We start from the raw sequence: 19,006 nt of genomic DNA, 5'->3' as shown, positions 1-19,006 counted from the left end.
GGAACAAACTGATGATGTTACCAACAGCAAATTCTAAGTGGGAAGCATTCAAGGAATTAATAGTGGAAGCTAATAAACGTTTCATACCTATTAAGAAATATTGTTCAAGGTTTAGGCCTAAATGGTTGTCAAATGAACTAATGAGACTCGTGGCAGAGAAGAAAAATGCATGGGATGCATATAAATTATCAGACGACACATACATATATAAGCTAGTCAGTAATCAAGTCACAAAGGAGGTTAGGCAGGCGAAGGCAGATTACGAGAAATCTTTGGCAAAGGATGCTAAGAAAAACAGCAAGGATTTCTTTACTTATATAAACTCTAAAAGGAAGGGGATGAATCTGATTGGTCCACTTGATATCGATGGTTCGACTTTTGATGATCTTGCTCAGAGAGCAAACAAACTGAATGAGTATTTTGCATCTACATTCACACAAGTTATTAAGGTTTGAAAATGCCACAAGGTTATCAAATTGTAACAGGGTGCTTAATGATTTTATAATAACTGAGAACAAAGTGGAGGAGAAATTGTTGAAGTTAAACATAAGAAAGGCACCTCGGATGGATGGGATCTATCCAGGTTTAGGCAGAAAGGAAGTAAGCAAACCCTTAGCCATAATTATGAGAGCATCCTTGGACTCAGGGGAGGTTCCCAAGGACTGGAGATGTGCAAATCTATCCCCAATTCACAAAGGGGAATCGAAGGGTGACATGAGTAATTACAGACCAGTTAGTTTAACTTCTGTTCAGGGTAAAATAATGCAGTCACTGGTTAAAGATGCATTGCAGGATCATCTAGACAAGACTGCAGCAATAATTCAGACACAGCATGTGTTTGTTAAGGGAAAGTCTTGTCTGACAAATTTGATTGGTTATTATGATGTGGTTACAAAGGAACTGGATGCAAAATATAATTTTGATATCATATACTTGGATTTCAGGAAAGCTTTTGACACTGTTGCGCATGGAAGGCTACTGTACAAATTGGAGCAGAATGGTATTAAGGGTAAGTCGCAACAATGGATAAAAGGATGGTTGAGTGGGAGAAGGCAGAGGGTGGTAATCAATGGGTGCTGCTCATCGTGGACTTATGTTATTAATGGAGTCCCACAGGGTTCGGTGTTGGGTCCACTGTTGTTTTGTATATTTATCAATGATATTGATGAAGGTATATCAGGCTTAATGTCGAAGTTTGCAGATGATACAAAGGTTGGCAGGGTTGTTAATGACAGTAATGGCAGTGTGCTACTGCAACAGGATCTAGATAATTTGGGCAGATGGGCTAAGAAGTGGCAACTGAAGTTTAACCTTGACAAATGCAAAGTACTGCATATGGGTAGAAGTAACCCCAGAGAAACGTACCAACTGTGTGGTACTACACTTAAGGTGGTAGAAAATGAAAAATACCTGGGAGTAATTGTGCAGTCAGATATGAAGTTTTCTGAGCAATGCAGACAGGCTGCCAGGGCAGATCATGGGGTTTTGTCAATGATATACAGGAATAACTGCTACACTGCCATTACTGTCATTAACAACCCTGCCAACCTTTGTATCATCTGCAAACTTTGATACTATAGGAATTTTGCTAGCATGGGAAAGGAGGTGATTGCCGTCTGTATAAGGCAATGGTCAGGCCACTCCTTGAGTACTGCGTGCAGGTCTGGAGGCCTCATTTTAGGAAGGATGTAGATTTGCTTGAGCGTGTACAGAGAAGGGCAACAAGATTGGTGAAGGGGAATGAAGGGATCCTCTTACCAGGAGAGGCTTAAGTTCTGCAATCAGCAGCTAGAGACTAGGCACCTGCGAGGCGATCTGATTGAGGTATATAAGACCTTGAATGGGTTGAGCACACTGAATTCTGATGGGATTCTTCCACTTGTTCAGATTACGAACCTAAAGGGGCATATATTGAAATTGATGGACAGATGTAGAATAAATGTGCGGAAATTTGCCTTTAGCCAGAAGGTGGTTAATTGCTGGAACAAACTTCCATCTGGCGTTGTGGAAGTTGATAGGTTAAATAAATTTAAGGAGGAACTGGACAAACATTTAGAGGGGATTGTTTTGAAAATTTTTTTTTTTTTTTTTTTTTTTAGCTGATGCTGTATAAGCTCATACAGTAGCTTTCTTGCATCACATGCCACTACTATTGATGCTGATAGATTCAATTTTCTTGCATTATTTAATTTTTTTTTTTATTTTTTTTTTTACCATGTTCTAACTTCTATGACCTTTTCATAGACAGATACTTCCTTTTATTTACAGACAATACTCACTGAAGGGAGAAACCTCCACTATTATTTTTTCTCATAGAGTACATTACTGATTTTTGTCACCAATATCACAAATTTTTGGTAAAATCTGAATGCAGTACTGTATGTATGTGGTGCCACTAAATGCTATGACAAGTTTGATTTCGGCTAAGTGCTCACTGGATCCAGTGGCTCTCAATATTCCCAATACGGTAGGAAAAGATGCCACATATTGTTGTTTACAAAATTTATAACTGAATATGGCTGACAGATATGGCAAAGGGGAAATTTTGCCATATCTGTCAAGACATGGCAAAGACACCAAGGGATAAATGTTTAATTTTCTGAGTTTCCAGTGTGCAATTAACGTTTTATTCATGTACTTTATTATTGAATCTCTATATAAGGGAGACAGGGGAGAAACTGAACATCCACTCTTGGATAAGACTTGTTATTTATAAAAGTTTAATAATTTAAATTGAAGGAATAGACTGTGGAAAGAGAACACAGTAACCTCAACAGTTCAAGTTTACCCAATATATCACACAAAAGTTTTGTATGTAAATGCTTCTAAACTTAAACTAGAGATAACATTTTCTCACTATAGCCATGACCTCGTTATATCCATGCTCATTATAACTGAGTTTGACTGCACCTGTAACCAATGTAATATAGTTGATTGTTTACCTAGGAAACACATCTTTTACCTGAACCACTGAATATTTGTATGAGGCATTGATTCCAAGATGTAATCCCAACGAGATGACCATTTAATTGTGCTTCCCTGCAAAAAATAAAGTAAAAATAAATAAATTACACTATAATATGATGCATTTGTATATGTTAAATGTTACAAACTATGTAAGCATAACAGAAATTAATAGTTTAATCAAAAATTTAACTTGATATACTGACACTCCATTTTCTCTTCATATGCAATAATAGTATATATGCCTCATAAGTTATCTCATTCATGTCATGGTTTGCACTACATGCACACACAAACACGTAATGCAAATACATAGCAGTGATAGTGCATGCTGAATTCTGATGCCAGTGCTCTAAAAATATTACATAAATATCCTTCGTGGGCATTTAAACCAGTCTACAATAAATGTAATTAGTATATTCATGAATTCTTAAAAGCTCAGTATTACTTATTAAAAGACTTTGCAACTAGAAGAGTGGTTTTTACTAAGCCTATGCTCTATTTCAAAAAAAGATTTGTCCAATAAACTTGATGAATTTTATTAAGTATATGTATTTTATTGGGTATATGCATCATACCCCATTCTGAAAACATAACTTGAAGGCACAACAAAGTTCCATAAGCTTCAAATTGCTAGAATACAGTGTAAAATTCTTTTTCTGAGGATTCTGTGCTAACCACAAAACTTAGATCTTTATAGTCAGCTGCTAAGGAGTTACCTTTTTACTAAAAGTAACTAAAAGTTTTTTTTTTTTTTTTTTTACTAAAACCTTTACAAGCAGCAACATCTGCTTGCAAAAGGTTTTAGTAAAAAAAAGACATGCTTGTGTTCTGTAATAACTATTGTTCATTTTTGGTTTACTTGCATTTAAAACTGCTTGAGAAGGGTTTCTTGGTGAAAGAGAGCTTTTTCCTGGTTTGAGGAATAAGCTGTTTATTACCAAGTGTCATGCAAAATCATACTCTTAAAGAATACAGGATAACAGCCTTCAGCTGTTTTTTGGCAAGCATAGCATTTCTCCATTAGAAGAAACGGTCATAAAGGACATTTCTATGAAGATAACATTTTCTGGAACACATTCATTTCCAAACCTGACAGAAAGTAGCACAGCCCGGATCATTTTCTTATGGATTTGGTAAGAGGTCTACAGGTGTTAAAATAATGACATTGCCTTTTTCATATATATACACTGCAGTTGAAAGAAACCTTACAACAAACAAGTACTTTTCAGTTGAAAGTTGCTGTGTGGTGGTACAGCCCATAACAATTCACAAAAATATGAACTGATTAAGTAATTGAGGAGATGCCTTAAATAGTAAGAAATCAGTAGAAGATAAATGTACTGCATGAAGAAATAGTGAAACTGAAGAGCTGAGCTAAACTAATAGCTGAAACACCAGAACGTCTTTAACTAGAGAAGCCATAAAAAGTTTATATTAATGAAGTTTCATACTGTTTTACCCAATGTAACTTTTTATTATCATTGTATTTTTAGTTATTATTATTATTTAAGCATTTACAATGGGTATACATTTACAACTTATGTGGTATCATCACTGTAATAAAATGAGATATGATCAGAAAGACTCTGTATCTTAAAATTGCAGCTTTGCAACGTGTTTCGTGATTCATCTAGACAAAGTCATGCATGAATCACCCATTTACCCATACAATCAGTCTAAATTAGCATACCATGAATAGAAGGTTTTTTTTTACGTATTTCATCATATTTGAAAATGAATGGTTTTACTAAGCCAATCTGCATCAAATCTTGCTTCTAATTAGGAAAAGTGCAACAGATATTTCAACCCACAAAATATTAAAAATAGCTTTTGGAGAAGATACTGTGTGCTATTTAAAGAATTAAGTGGTTTGTAAAGTTTAAAGAAGGCTGCTTGTCCATTGAAGACAATCCTTGCTCTGTCCATTGAAGACAATCCATTAAAAAGTAATGTGTTAATTGCTGGTGTTCGTGATCCAATCAGGAGAATTGGCATTTAACTATTTGTGAAGTTGCTGGTGAAATTGATATTTTTCATGGGACATATCAATCAATTTTTAACACAAAGGTTTGCGAATGTGATACATTTCGGTCCAATTTGTGTTACATCATAATCCCAGAAAGAGTTGAGTTCTCAAATGTAAAGTTCTTTGTAACATACTGCTGCTGACCCATATTTTCATAATTTTCTGGAACAATTTTCCAGTTTCATCCATCATTACTGGTGACAAATCATGGGGTTACAGTCAATGGAAGACTCAAGCCTCAAAAACACAAGATAATCTCAATCAAATGCAAAAATCATGTTTATTGTATTTTTGATTCACAGAGCATTGTTATTTATGAATTTGTCTAGTGTGGTAAAACAATGAACCAGGAATAGTACAAAAAAGTCATATAGCAACTGTGCAATGCTGTTAAGAGAAAATGGCCAGAAAAGTGAGATTCGGGGAATTAGCACTTGAATTCCTTTCAAAAATTTCTTGCAAAGAATTCCATCTCTGTGTCCCCAACTGCCATACTCACCAGATTTAACTCTCTGTAACAGAGATAAATCTGTTGATATGGCAGAATTGCAGTGACAGAGAAAATTATTCAGAATGCAACACATGAGCTATTAGCAATTCCAAAAGAACCTATCAAGAATGCTTCCAGAAGTTGCAAAAGCAGTGGGATCAGTTACATATAGTAATATCAAGGAGACTACTTAGAAGGATACTGTTATGTCTGTATTTTTAAAAAAAAAAAGGGGGGGGGGGGGCTTATTTACTGTCATCTGGAATTTAACAGAATCCTGAACATTTTCATTAAAGCTCCTACATTAATCTTGGCACCTCTTCATTCAGGCTTCTATAAACATCCTGATAAACTGTATAACAACAAAGCAGCCAGAAGTACAGTCACAGGCAGTGGCCATTAATACCGTCTACTTTAAGCAAGAGTATTTGAAGCCATTACTCGTGACTATACCACTCAGAACTTTTCACATACAGAATTTGCTTCACTTGAATCATGCAAAATTATAAGCAGTCCACTATAATTGACCTTTTGTCTGATGGTGAGAATACTTGTTTGACAGCAAAAGAACAAATATCTTGCTCAAAGGAAATCTCCGGCCATCAAAATTTTAACACAATACTTACATTCTTGGAAATCAAAAGCATTGCAAGTGACCACAGTTCATTTCTTTCCTTCAATGGCCATTGCCAATGATTTATATTGCACTCAATTCTGCTGGAATTTTTTATGCTGTACATTATGCATCACTCAGTCTTCACATTTTGCTTGGTAGTGAAACATTACAAATCTTGTTATCAAAACTTTTCAACACAATACCTTTGCAATCAAAAGTTTTCAACACAATACAATTTCCTTAAATCAATGCTCATATTCTGGTCAATATTTCAAAAGCATGGTTCCTTGATCAAGTTACACTCCTCTGTGTACACTTCAAGAAAGCAAGAACTCGTGATGATATAGCTGACATGATACCTATTTTTAAAGTTCACCTGAGCATTTTCTTCATTTAATTTCTTCTTCTTTGGCCTGCCATTGAGAGAACAGTTTTAACAAAATGACCTGTTTTGTTTTAACAAAACAGGTCATTTTTAACAAAAGTTCAGTTTTAACAAAAGGTCAGTTTTAACAAAAGTTATCAGTGTCCCCCCCACCCCCAATATTTTCAGCCAAGAAACCAAAAGACTAAGTACACTTCTCTTTTGGAGATGTTCATATTAAAAAATTACTGCAGTATTTAAATATATATTTTTTTAATTTTTAGATTTAAATTTTAAATCCACTCGATTTCCCAATTTGGCATCCAGTAATTACAGCTCACAAAAAAAATAAGATTTTTGCCATCTTTTCACAAATTGATAATGACAATTAAATGATTATTTTCAATAAACTTCACAAAAAGAATTTGTTTTTGTATCTTCTTTTTCAATTTTATTCACACCAAGTTCAATTATGTTAATTTAACTGAATTAGTCTTTTGTTACAAAAAGGCTAAACATTTCCTTCTCTTTTATACATTCTCTATACAGTCAGTCCTTGTATAGCACGATAGTTGTGTTCCTAGAAACCCTCGTGCAATGCAAAATTGTGCAATATAAACAACAGGCCCTATGGGAAAAATAGGGTTAGGTGCCGACTACCCAAGATTGAACACACATTTGTAACCAAAACATTTAGGTCTGTAGCACATGCAATATCACATGGTCTTTCATTTCGCTCAAAGCGTTTCACAATTTCATATTTTTTCCCTATCGACAGTCGGACTGTCCATAAGCCTTACTGGGGAAACCCCGGAGGCCGGTGTGATTTTGGCCATAAAGCATAGTATGAGGCCACTATAAATTTTCCAGGATAAGAATTTTTGACCCAGTCCGCCTCTGTTTATCGATATTGGTTTTCTTTTTCTCTCTAAATCTGTAGTGTCTTCACCAGGACGCTTCCTTTTCACACCTTTTAAGTACTTTACTCATTTTTAGGGAATAAAGCACAATTACAAAACGAGGAGGCACGCTTGATACACATAAACAAAGCTGTGCACGTGTAGCAACTGAATAAACAATACCGTAAAAGCAGAGATACACTATTAACACTTCACATTTTACTAAAGCACATTTCTAGGGGTTACTACCATAAAACAATAAAAACAATTTCCAGTTGCGTTTCTGCTAGTGGAATCTGTTATAAACTGGTAGTAAACTCGATCTAATTGCATTTGCGATTATACCGATAGCTGGAATTGTGCTGGTTTTTATGTTATTATGGTGAAATGTGTTTTCCCTTCACTGATATAAAAAACAAATACATTTTCAGAATCTTCTCTTCATTCCGATCGTATTGGGGTGATTCTGAGTTCAACTGCCATTTCTTGAAACACAAAGGCGGTTCGTGTTATATAAGATATCGTTCCCCTATTTATAAATCGTGTATGATCGAATTTGTGTAGTGTAAACAAGTGTTATACGAGGACTGACTGTATTTCAAAAAAAAGTATGCTTATGCCAAAGCTTTTGTTTTGCCTTAAGTATATTTTGCAATATAATGTATGCAAATATATTTGCAGTATATACACTGAGTGATCACTGAATTATGACCACCTACATAATACTTCGTAGGTCCTCCTTTTGCCCTCAGTACAGCAGTTATCCAACGTGGCATTGATTCAACAAGATGTCGGAAGCATTCGGGATGAATGGCCAACCAGGCTGTGTGTAATGCATCAGCAATGCAGGTATCGAGGTGATTGGTGTATCCAGAAGCCTGATATGCCTTTCCATAGTGTCCCACAAGTGCTCTATGGAATTGATATCGGGGAAGTTCGGAGGCCAATCGATATGCTGGAAGTCAGTTCCTCAAACCATTCCTGCACGACAAGTGCCCAATGGCTCGCCGCATTGTCATCTTGGAAGACACCATCACCATTTGGGAAAAATGTGTAACATAGGAGGGTGTACATAGTACTGTCAGTAATGAACACTTTTTTCAAGAAAAGGGTGAACAGAAAGTGGACATGGAAGAGTCCAAATGGATTAACAACTAATGAAATCGACTTCATCCTCACTAACAGAAGATATATTGTGAATGATGTTACAGTCCTGAATAAGGTAAATGTTGGAAGTGATCACAGAATGGTAAGATGTACACTTGATATAGATGTAGGAAAGGAAAGGAAAAAACTGACTCGAGTAAATAATACAAAGGTCTTTGAGATAACAGAGGAGGAGAAAAAGCAGTATGTACTGGAACTTAAGAACAAGTTTGAGCTTCTGCAGACTGCTCAGGACCAAGATACCGAGGAGGAATATTACAACTTTCTGAAAGTGATAAAGCCCAAGAAACCTATAGGGAAACAGAAATCCAAAGAAGAAAAAATTAGTCAAGAAACACTTGTCATGATGAACCAAAGACGACAAATGAAGAGCAAGAAAAACACTGACAGGGAGAAAATTGAGTATACTGAGTTATGCAAAGCCATTAGAAAGAGACTCAGAGAGGACATAAGAAGATTTAACACAAGAAAAGTAGAACAAGCATTAAGGGAAAACAAAGGATTTAAATCAACAGCCTTGAGCAGTAATACAGAAAGACAAATGATACTGAAACTGAAGAATAGCGATGATGTTCTTATAAACAGCAGAGAAGGCATAATTCAAATAGCAGAAGACTACTATAGAGAATTATACAAGGAGCGAGGGAATGATACCAGCAGTGGGGAAGATGGATTGCAAAGTAGCAACACATATGACATACCCGATATTCTTCCTGATGAGGTAGAACATGCATTGAAGAAAATGAAGAATCGGAAAGCCCCGGGGGAAGATGAAGTTACTGTAGAGTTGTTAAAATTGGGAGGAAGAGACATAACACAAAAACTGGCAAGGCTCTTCACAAAGTGCATTAGAAAAGGTGTGACGCCTAAGCAGTGGAATAATGCAATCATAGTTTTGCTGCATAAGAAAGGAGATAAATCAGAAATTGGAAATTATAGACCAATTAGCTTGTTATCCCACATCTACAAGTTGTTCACAAGGGTCATTACTAACAGATTAGAAAGAGTACTTGATGAGAATCAACCAAAAGAGCAAGCTGGCTTTAGGACAGGATTCTCAACTATGGATCACCTTCACGTAATATCACAGCTAATGGAGAAAGCAAATGAATATAAAACACCATTATGCCTGGCATTTGTGGATTATGAAAAGGCATTTGACTCCATACAGCATAAGGCAATGTTTCGGGCACTGGAAAGACAAGGCATAGATACCCCATATATTATGATTTTGAAGAAAATATATGAGAGTGCTACCTCCTTTATTAGACTAGACAAAGACAGTAGCACATTTAAAATCGAGAAAGGAGTTCGACAAGGAAACACAATATCTCCGAAGCTGTTTACTGCTGCCCTTGAGGAAGCTTTCAGAAGATTAGACTGGTCGCAGAAAGGAGTCAATGTGAACGGAGAGTACCTAAACCATTTACGATTTGCAGATGACAATGTGGTTATAAGCCACGATCCCAAAGAATTAGAGGAAAATCTTAATCAGTTATGCACAGTTAGTAAGGATTTTGGACTAAAGATGAATATGACTAAAACAAAAGTAATGATGAACAAGTATGCCACGGAAAGGGAAATAATGATTGAAGGAGCAGTAATTGAAAAGGTGGAGTCATATACTTATCTGGGACAAGTTATTAGCTGTAATAATGATAAATGGCTGGAAGTCAAGAGAAGAATAAATTTTGGATGGATAGCATTCAGGAAATATAGTCACATACTGAAGAGCAATATCCCAGTTTGTCTGAAACGTAAAATAATGAACCAATGTATACTCCCCACCATGACTTATGGAAGTGAAACTTGGGCACTCACCAAAAGAATGGAAGAGAAGCTGAGAACTACACAGCGAAGAATGGACGAATTATATTGGGAATCAGACTGTTAGATAAGAAGAGAAACACATGGATTAGGCAGCAAACTCAAGTAAAGGACATTCTTATCAAAACTAAAGAACTAAAATGGTCTTGGGCAGGACACATAGCTCGAAGACATGATGACAGATGGACTAAGAAAATAACAGAATGGTACCCAAGAGGAGCTAGAAGAAAACCTGGAAGACAAAGGCGGAGATGGATAGATGAAATTCATGAGTTTTTGGGTAGTAAATGGATGGCCAGTGCTCAAAACAGAAGGAACTGGAAAGTTGCTGGAGAGGCCTTCATCCTGCAGTGGATTGAAAATGGCTGATGATGATGATGACATAGTCAGAAAGCAGTTGATAATAGCGGAGACCACTGATATGTTGTTTCACATGCACCAGGTGTCCAAGTTCCTGCCAGTGAAACACACCATACAATCACTTCCACCGGCCTGCACTTTTCATTCCATGCACGATGGATCAAGAGCCTCATGTTGTTGATGCCAAATCCGTACAAGACCATCCACAATGTGGAGTAAATAACTTGACTCATCCAACCAGCACACCTTCCAGTCTTCTAACGTCCAACTTGCATGCTCTTTACATGGCGAGTCTTTTACATCGCTGAACCTTAGTTAGGAGAGGATGCCATAGGGGTCATCTGCTGGTATAGTCCATACGTGCGATGCATGGTCATGGCACATATTATTCCGGGTTGGCCCATGTTTATGGGTAGTCAACTCTTCAATAGTGCTGCGCCTGTTCGCCTATATGAGTCGTCTGACCTGGCGCTCACCTCTAACATCAACTTTTCACTGACCTTTGCAGTTTTGCCATCAGGTCGTTGTTTGACCATTTTGATGCCAGTACTGGTCACTTTAACTATGGCAGCTCTTGAACACCCCACCAGTTCAGCCATTTGGGAAATCAAGGCACCAAGCCCATAGAGCACCCACAATCTGTCCTTTATCAAAGTACAATAAATCCTTCCTTTTACCTATGCTCAGAATTTTACTACCTACTGAATCACTGACACCTTATCTGTGCTACGTAGGTCGACTAACTCCGCACTCTCGTACCTCACGTGGTCAACGGGTTGCATTCAGTTTCCATAGGGGGTGGTCATTCAGTGTATATCCAAGTATATTTGCAATATATTAAGCATATAATGCAAGGGACTATGTTTTTATATAGTCCCATTTGTAAATTGCAATCTTATTTAAATTAAATAATTTTCTCTTATATTTACAACATCTCTAATGATAAATAACTGGCTAACAAGCTTTAATTTTACTTATTTCTTTGTTTAATCAACTTTACATTTCATTGCCTGTAAGCTGATTTAACAAAGACATAAGTATAATTTTAAACAAAGAAAAACCTTATTAATATTTGTAACTTATTTCTTAATTAAATTTACATGTAGTGAAGTAATTTCTTATTTCAAGTGTACCTGCATAAATCATACTGTTGCCTATTTCATTAAGGAGTTAAGTTAATTAGTATGTTTACACTTAATATCTTCTATTGTCAGATTTTTATAATAAATGAAAATAAGAAATAAAGTAAAGACTACATGCAAGATATTTTAAAACTTATCAAATGTAGCTTTACCGAGTCATTTTCTTGTGGACATATCTTACTGAAAATTCTTGCTCCCTGTGCCTCCCACCCTACATGCTAAGTTTAAAGATAGAACATGTGGCTGTGTCACTCCTTCCTATACAGTTAAATCAGGATATAATATAAAAAAAAACAAAAAACATTAATGTAATATTAATATAATATATTGCATTCCATTTAAGTAGTTAGCTGCAAAAATAATATATTGTCTATACTGAAATTGTAACATACCCTAAATATGACAGAATATGTATAATTAATGTGAATAACCTCATCCTGTTTAAGATTATTTGCAATAGCCATGGGTTGAAGTTCACTGCCACAGCCTACTCCCTTTTCATACTTGAAGCTAGAAAAGAAACAACTTTTGAAATATCACTCCCCATATCTTTAATAGTTTAGCAAAGTTATAGCCACAATTTTCATTAATTATATTTATTTTTTTTTTTTTCAACAGCCTTCTGTTGAATTTATTTTATGTATGCACAACCCACAAAATTTAAGCATATATACTGGGCACTAGCTGGATCACTATTTTAACCCTTTAAAATGAGAATAACATACTGTATGCTGTGAAGAATATTGTAGTTTCCCCTTTTTGCTGTTAAAAGCCATTATAACTTAACATTCATATTATACACTATCCTGTAAAATTAGACTGAAAAATTTGGAAAGCACTTACAAAAGTGTACACAGCTTGCCGATACTGTTTTGTTTCCTCTGCAGTTCATGCTTTCAGAGGTATGAAATCTGCAAATAAGATAAAAAAAAAAAAAAAAGGGATGTTATGTGCTGGGATCCCATCCCATCCCATCAAGAAGCACAAAGCCTGTTTTCTTACAGCACAGTGAGTATTCAATTGTACTTCTTGAACTTGAACTTTCTGATGTGAACGGTTATTTTCCATTATACACATCTCAAAAGGTCCTGGGTATTTTCTTAATCTGCTAAAATGCATGTTTCTTAGAATATATATATTTCAAAATCAGACTGAGTTTTTTACTACTGAAAGAAACAAAGAATGTTTCACTCTGTTTGTCTACAAATCTTGCACATTTAAATGGTTCTACATCTGGGAAATAACTTGAGAATAACTTAGGCATTGGTAGGGGAGGGAGCTTAAGGGTGCAAATGATGAGATGGTACTATGATACAATCAGACATGAAAGTTCAATTCAGCATAAGCAGGTGCACAGAGTATTACTAGTGATTCACCACACCTATATATTTTGGAAAAGGTTATTTTCCATTATACATATCAACAGTAAGACAACATTTGGAGTACAGGTCTTGATACCACATCTAATAAAAGACAAAGCCTTTTGAAACTGACTACAGATAGATGATTCATCTGGTGAAAATAGCAAAAAAATATTCATATTAAAAGAAAAACAGATATATGGATTACAAAAGCTTGGAAGCTAGGCACCTCGTGGGGGGGGGAGAGTAACCTGATTGAGGTCTGTATTACACTAAGGGTGGGCGGGGGAACAAACAACACCTTGAGTACATAAAGCAAATGAGCAAATTGTGTGGCTAATCAAAATCCTACAAGCAACATACAGTCTGATCATAACCCCATCATTCTCTCTGCCCATCACTTCTGGAAAAAGGAAAGTCACAACCAAAACAATTACAGCGCCCAAGTACCTTTATCCTGAAATGTGTGTTTATGCGGCTCAAGCAATCCCATGGGATGTCCTTGAGGAATGTGATCCCGAACTCGGGATTGACCTGATGACAAGATGGATAGCCACTGTTTCTCTCTATGCTGCAATGAAGAAACTAACCATCACAGAGCATTCAAAGGCCTGGTGGAATCCAAAAGTCTCTGAAAGTTTCCATGTTAAACAGAATTTGCACAAAGTGGAAAAACTCAGGCTCACCCTCGGACAGAACTGCCTATTCCCAAGCTAGGGCGCTTTTTATTCAGAACAAGAGGGAGGCAATAAAACTTTACCTAGAGGATACCATAAATAAGGGGAAGCCCTTCCATAGAATCCAATCAGAGGATGCCATTGACTCACTCAATATGAGCAGCTGGCTGGACTATATAACTAGGTTCGCTGCTCAGCCAGAATCCACTACGCCAATGGAATTCCCAGTCAATCCGATTTCGACAGACCCCTTAAATTCAGTTCACCTCACTAAATACCAGCTGATCGACGCAATGAATAGCTTAGCACCTACGGCTGCATTAGGTGCCGACGGAATTCTTCAGTTTATGCTGAAATGCCTCAGTACATTTGTTGTTGATCCTATCCTGTCGTTATTTAACAAGATCCTTAATCAAAATTTTTTCCCTCCTAGGTGGCATGTCTATCTAGAAAGACCACTGCCGAAAACACACTGCTTCTCAGCCCAGTCACTTCCGTCCAATTTCCTCCGCATCATGCCTATTAAAGCTCTATGAGAAATCTCTTCTAAGAACATTAACCATCCAAATTATGCCACAACAGCTACCGCAGATCCACTATGCTACCCAGTCAAGATCCACTGCTACAAATCTAGTCACCACTACCAAGATCCTTGAGGCATTTTAGCACCGTTCGGAAATCACCGCTACGTATATCAACATCCAGGCAGCATTTGATTCTGTATCCGTTCATGCACTGGCAAGGCTACTACGTGAGTATTACCTCATTGGTGGAGACGTGCTCTGTTTTATTCAGACAATGCTGGAGAATAGGACCATTATTGTTCGCGATGGCAATCTGCGCTATACCAGGACTATTACAGCTGGAGTCCCACAAGGCGGGGTCCTGTCCAGAATCTTGTTCTCAGCTGTTCTCGTGCCATTTGTGACAGGCCGAACTGACATCCTCACCTTTGCCGATGACATAAAACTGTTTACTCCCATCAGCCCTGGAGACACTGCTGAATACATCAATACCTTAATCCTTCAGAAAATCCGGAACCTTGAGGCCTTCCTCTCCGGTTTCGGACTTCAAATCAATCCTGAGAAGTCAAAACAGTTGACTTTCTCTCTCAAATGGAGCCCAACAATAGTACAACCCATTTTAAGAGGATGCGCGATTTCTGCTGTCCAACAACATACAGATCTGGGCGTTATTTTTAATCAAAAGCTCTCCTTTCTACCGCACATAGACCACTTGCAAATAAAGTTCTGTCGACTCCGGTGGATGATTAAACAACAACTAATGCACGTCCATGACCAGGCTGTTGGGTGCAGATATATTAAGACGTGTTTATCCGGTCATACTCTATGGCACCGAAGTCTGGACTTCAACTGCTACGACCCATCTTAGATGGATTTTCGCAAGGAAATTCTGGCTACTGAAGTGGGCCATATGGAAATTTCGGCTTCCCCCTACACCAAGGACCACCCAGATGACGGCAGTTCTCAACATCAGACATCTTCCTGCCATCATTCATGAGAGAAGACTCGTCTTTGCCATCAAAATGATGGTCGACATTATTTCAGTACCAGATTTCTGGCCTAACTGCGGATGGAGAATCCTGGTCCCAAGCCTTAGGGCTAATCCAATCCTACAGGCCATTCCAAACCGGTTAAAGCTAACTGATCGGTTCCTACCCGTGCAAATGCTGCAAGACATACAGTCCTTGTACAGCGACTTCTACAAATTCGCAGTCAACAAGGAATATAGGCAGAAAGTAATTGGTTGACTTTCTTCTCAGGATCACGTCAGACGACATTAGAACCTTCTCCTGGAGACCTATTCATCACTGCCTTGAATCCATCATCCCAGTGTTCAAACCTTTCAGGAGTCATAATGCTTTTTTTTTTTTTTTTTTTTTGCTTATTATGTTGTGTGATTTCTTTTATGTAAATCCCTGGCTTGTAGTCGTGAAGGGAGTTGTATACAGCAATGTGCTTTCCGTATATAATAAAGAGTTCTTCTTCTTCTTGTTCTTCTATAAATACAAACTACAGCAGGCCCTCATTACAACGTGGTTCGCTTTAGGCTGATTCGCTATAATGCTGTTCTTATATTATAACCTGTATCTGACTATAACGCTGTCACGAATCACTATAATGCTCTTTTACAGATTGCATTTTTGGCATATTCAACAAAATCGTTTCATTTAATGGAGTTGATAATTTGAAAATGAATAGCAAAACATTTCACACACTGATTTGAGAAATTTTCCCATATGCTAATTTAATTGCAGTACAGTGACTTGTTACATAGTTCCGAGATCAACATTTTAAAAAATGTTGAAGTTATTGCTTGTAATATTTGCGTTATATGCATTTATCTGAAGTCTAGTCATCATTCAGTATAGTATTAGACATTGTGCATAACAAACAGTTTACTCAAACATTGAATCATAATTAATGCAACCAATGCAGTTACATTTTCAAAGAGTTAATAATGGCGAATAAGAATAAAAAAGAAATGTCTAGATGCAGTACGAGGACTACAAATGTAAAAAAAAGACTGAATTTGAAAATTAAATTTTTAGCAAATTGATTTCAGTCAACAACAAAAGGATGTGTGCTGTAATTTAGGACTGGCAAGTTTAACTGTAAGAACAATTATAAAAAATAAAGAATTAATTTTAGCAGCGGGAAAGTCAGCTGTTACACTGCAAGCAGAATTCATTTAAGTTAAACATTATATAAAAAAAAAAAAAAAAAAAAAAAAAAGATTAGCCTATATAATGATCTGAAGAAAACTCACCTAAAAAAAAAAAAAAAAAAAACCAATGTGGAACCATTTAAAACTAGTAAGGGCTGGTTGAATAGGTTTAAAATCCAGGGAGAAGACACAAGTGCAGATCAAGGAGCTGAAACTTTCAAAAAAGAACTTGAGTTCTTTTTTGAAGAGGGGTATTATGTGTCATACTTCTCATCAAGTTTTTACCATAGATGAAGCAGGACTTTTTTTGGAAATGAATGCCTAAAAGAAGTTTCATATTGAAAGAAGAAAAAAACATGCCAGGTTTCAAAGCGGCGAAGGATCGGTCATCTTTATTGTTGGGTGGTAATGCTGTGAGGGATTTAAAATTAAAACCCCTTTTAGTTTACCAGGAAGAGGGCCAAGGTACAACCCAAAATCGACACATTTTTCATGATTAAATTCATCGATTAAATTAAATCAATTTAGATAAATTAAATTCATGATTTTAATTGGAATTTTAAGTTTAATTTTGATACGTACCGTATTTCCCCATGTATAAGATGCTCCGATGTATAAGATGCACCTTAATTTTGGGGCCCGAAATTTGAAAAAAAAAAAAAAAAAAAAAAAAAAAAAATGTATTACAAAGTTATTGAACAAGTTTTATTCATCATAAAATTCATACAACTCCTCATCACTGCCAAAACTCCCATCCATTAGCTTGTCCTCATCTGTGTCTGATGACGAATCACTGTCTTCATATATTGCCTCGTCCTCAGTTCCATCTATGGCATTTGAAATGCCACACTTCTTAAATGACTTGACAATGATCTCAATCTTGATATTATCCCAGGATCTTTTCACCCAGGTACAAACTTCTCCTATAGTTGGTTTCTTCACTCTTCCTGCTGGTGTCAAATTGTCCCCAGAAGACTTCATCCATTGGTTCCATTTGTCTCTCATGGCAGCTTTGAAGGGTTTGTTAATGCTGACATCAAGTGGTTGGAGCTGGGATGTCAAGCCTCCAGGTATGATGGCAAGTTTTGTTTTTTGCTCTGCAGCAATCTTCTTTGTGTTTTTTGTTATGTGTGCCTGAACTAATCAAGCACCAATAGGGCAGGTTTGCGTAAGAGCCCACCTGGTCTCCTGCTCCAAACTTTCTCAAACCAGATCTTCATCCCATCCTGATCCATCCGACCCTTGTCATGAACGTGGAAAATCACTGCTCGGGGAATGTCTTCTTTTGGCATTGTTTTGTGTTTGAAAATCAGCATAGTAAGCAGCTTGGTTCCATCGGCACAACAAGCTAGAACAACTGTATAATAGCTCTTTTCATGTATAATAGCTCTTCAATTTGATGTCCCAAGTAACAGTTCTGTTACTTGGGACATCAAATTGAAGGGGGGGACTTCGTCCATATTTGCAATCTGTCCCAACTCAAACCGATGTGTCTTCTGACATTGAATGACAAAACAATGAAATTCAAGGAACTTCTGCTCATAGCTTTCAGGCATCTTTTGGGCAAGTCTGGTGCGTGTATGCATGCTTAGTCCATTCCGTTTCATGAACCTGAAGCACCAATTGTGTCCTCCTTTGAAATCAGTAACTTCTTTTTCATCAGCAGTTCTTCTTGCCTCATGCTGAGCCATCTTTGTGGACACAGGAATTCCAATTGCCCTTTGCTCTTCAATCCATATCTTCAATTCCCTCTCTAAATCAGGCAATTTTTCTGACTTGCCTCTCATGGCCTTCTGCCGTGGCATTTTCTGTAGGGTTTCTTCTTCCCGTAGCCAGTGTCGGATTGTTTTCTCAGTTGGAGGAAGACCAAACTTACGTTCAGCAGCATAATTTCCATTCACTTTTGCAAACTGGATCACTTTTAACTTGAATTCAGCACTGTACGAAAATCTTTTCTGAGCCATTTCTGGGCAGAACGTGGCAAAACGTAACCTAATATACCGGTAACAAGTGCGAAACAACGAGCACAAAGACAAGCATGAAAAAGCGGGAAATGCAAGTAAAAAAATCTACAACCACTGTATGCTTATTGGAGGCTTGAAGTGGCGAAACCCATGTTTAGTCTCTAGAGCAAAGTTTCTGGCATCCCCCCCATCCCATACTTCTCCTTCAACCCATGCACGGTACTAAGTACTATAGGTTTTGATACCTTTCGTGTTTGGGGATTTCATAAAAAAAAAAATAAGACGCACCCAGTTTTTAGACCCCAAATTTTTTGAAAAAGGGTGCATCTTATACATGGGGAAATACGGTAAGTAGTTACCACATAATTATATATGTATGTAATGCAGAATATTTTATATGTACAAATATTTGAATATTAAATATTTTGACCGACATTTGTGCATCTTTTCACTACCGT

The 19,006-nt window shown here is 36.9% G+C and overlaps 1 protein-coding gene across 1 annotated transcript in view; it reads right to left on the bottom strand.

Moving 5' to 3' along the window:
* TM9SF2 (transmembrane 9 superfamily protein member 2) overlaps positions 1–19,006 on the bottom strand; it is a 118,397-nt gene that overhangs the window by 49,359 nt on the left and 50,032 nt on the right. The window contains exons 7-8 of the mRNA XM_090377241.1: positions 12,251–12,368; positions 2,963–3,039 (exon numbers count right to left, since the gene is read on the bottom strand). Of these exons, the coding sequence (XP_090233367.1) occupies positions 2,963–3,039; positions 12,251–12,368 (195 nt within the window). The remainder of the gene's footprint in view (positions 1–2,962; positions 3,040–12,250; positions 12,369–19,006) is intronic.

This window comes from Mastigoproctus giganteus, chromosome 1 (genome assembly GCF_048544385.1).
Source record: "Mastigoproctus giganteus isolate SK-2022 chromosome 1, ASM4854438v1, whole genome shotgun sequence".
NCBI lineage: Eukaryota > Metazoa > Arthropoda > Arachnida > Uropygi > Thelyphonidae > Mastigoproctus > Mastigoproctus giganteus.
Note: the sequence above shows the minus strand (reverse complement) of the source record. Positions and strands in the feature narration are given on the sequence as shown.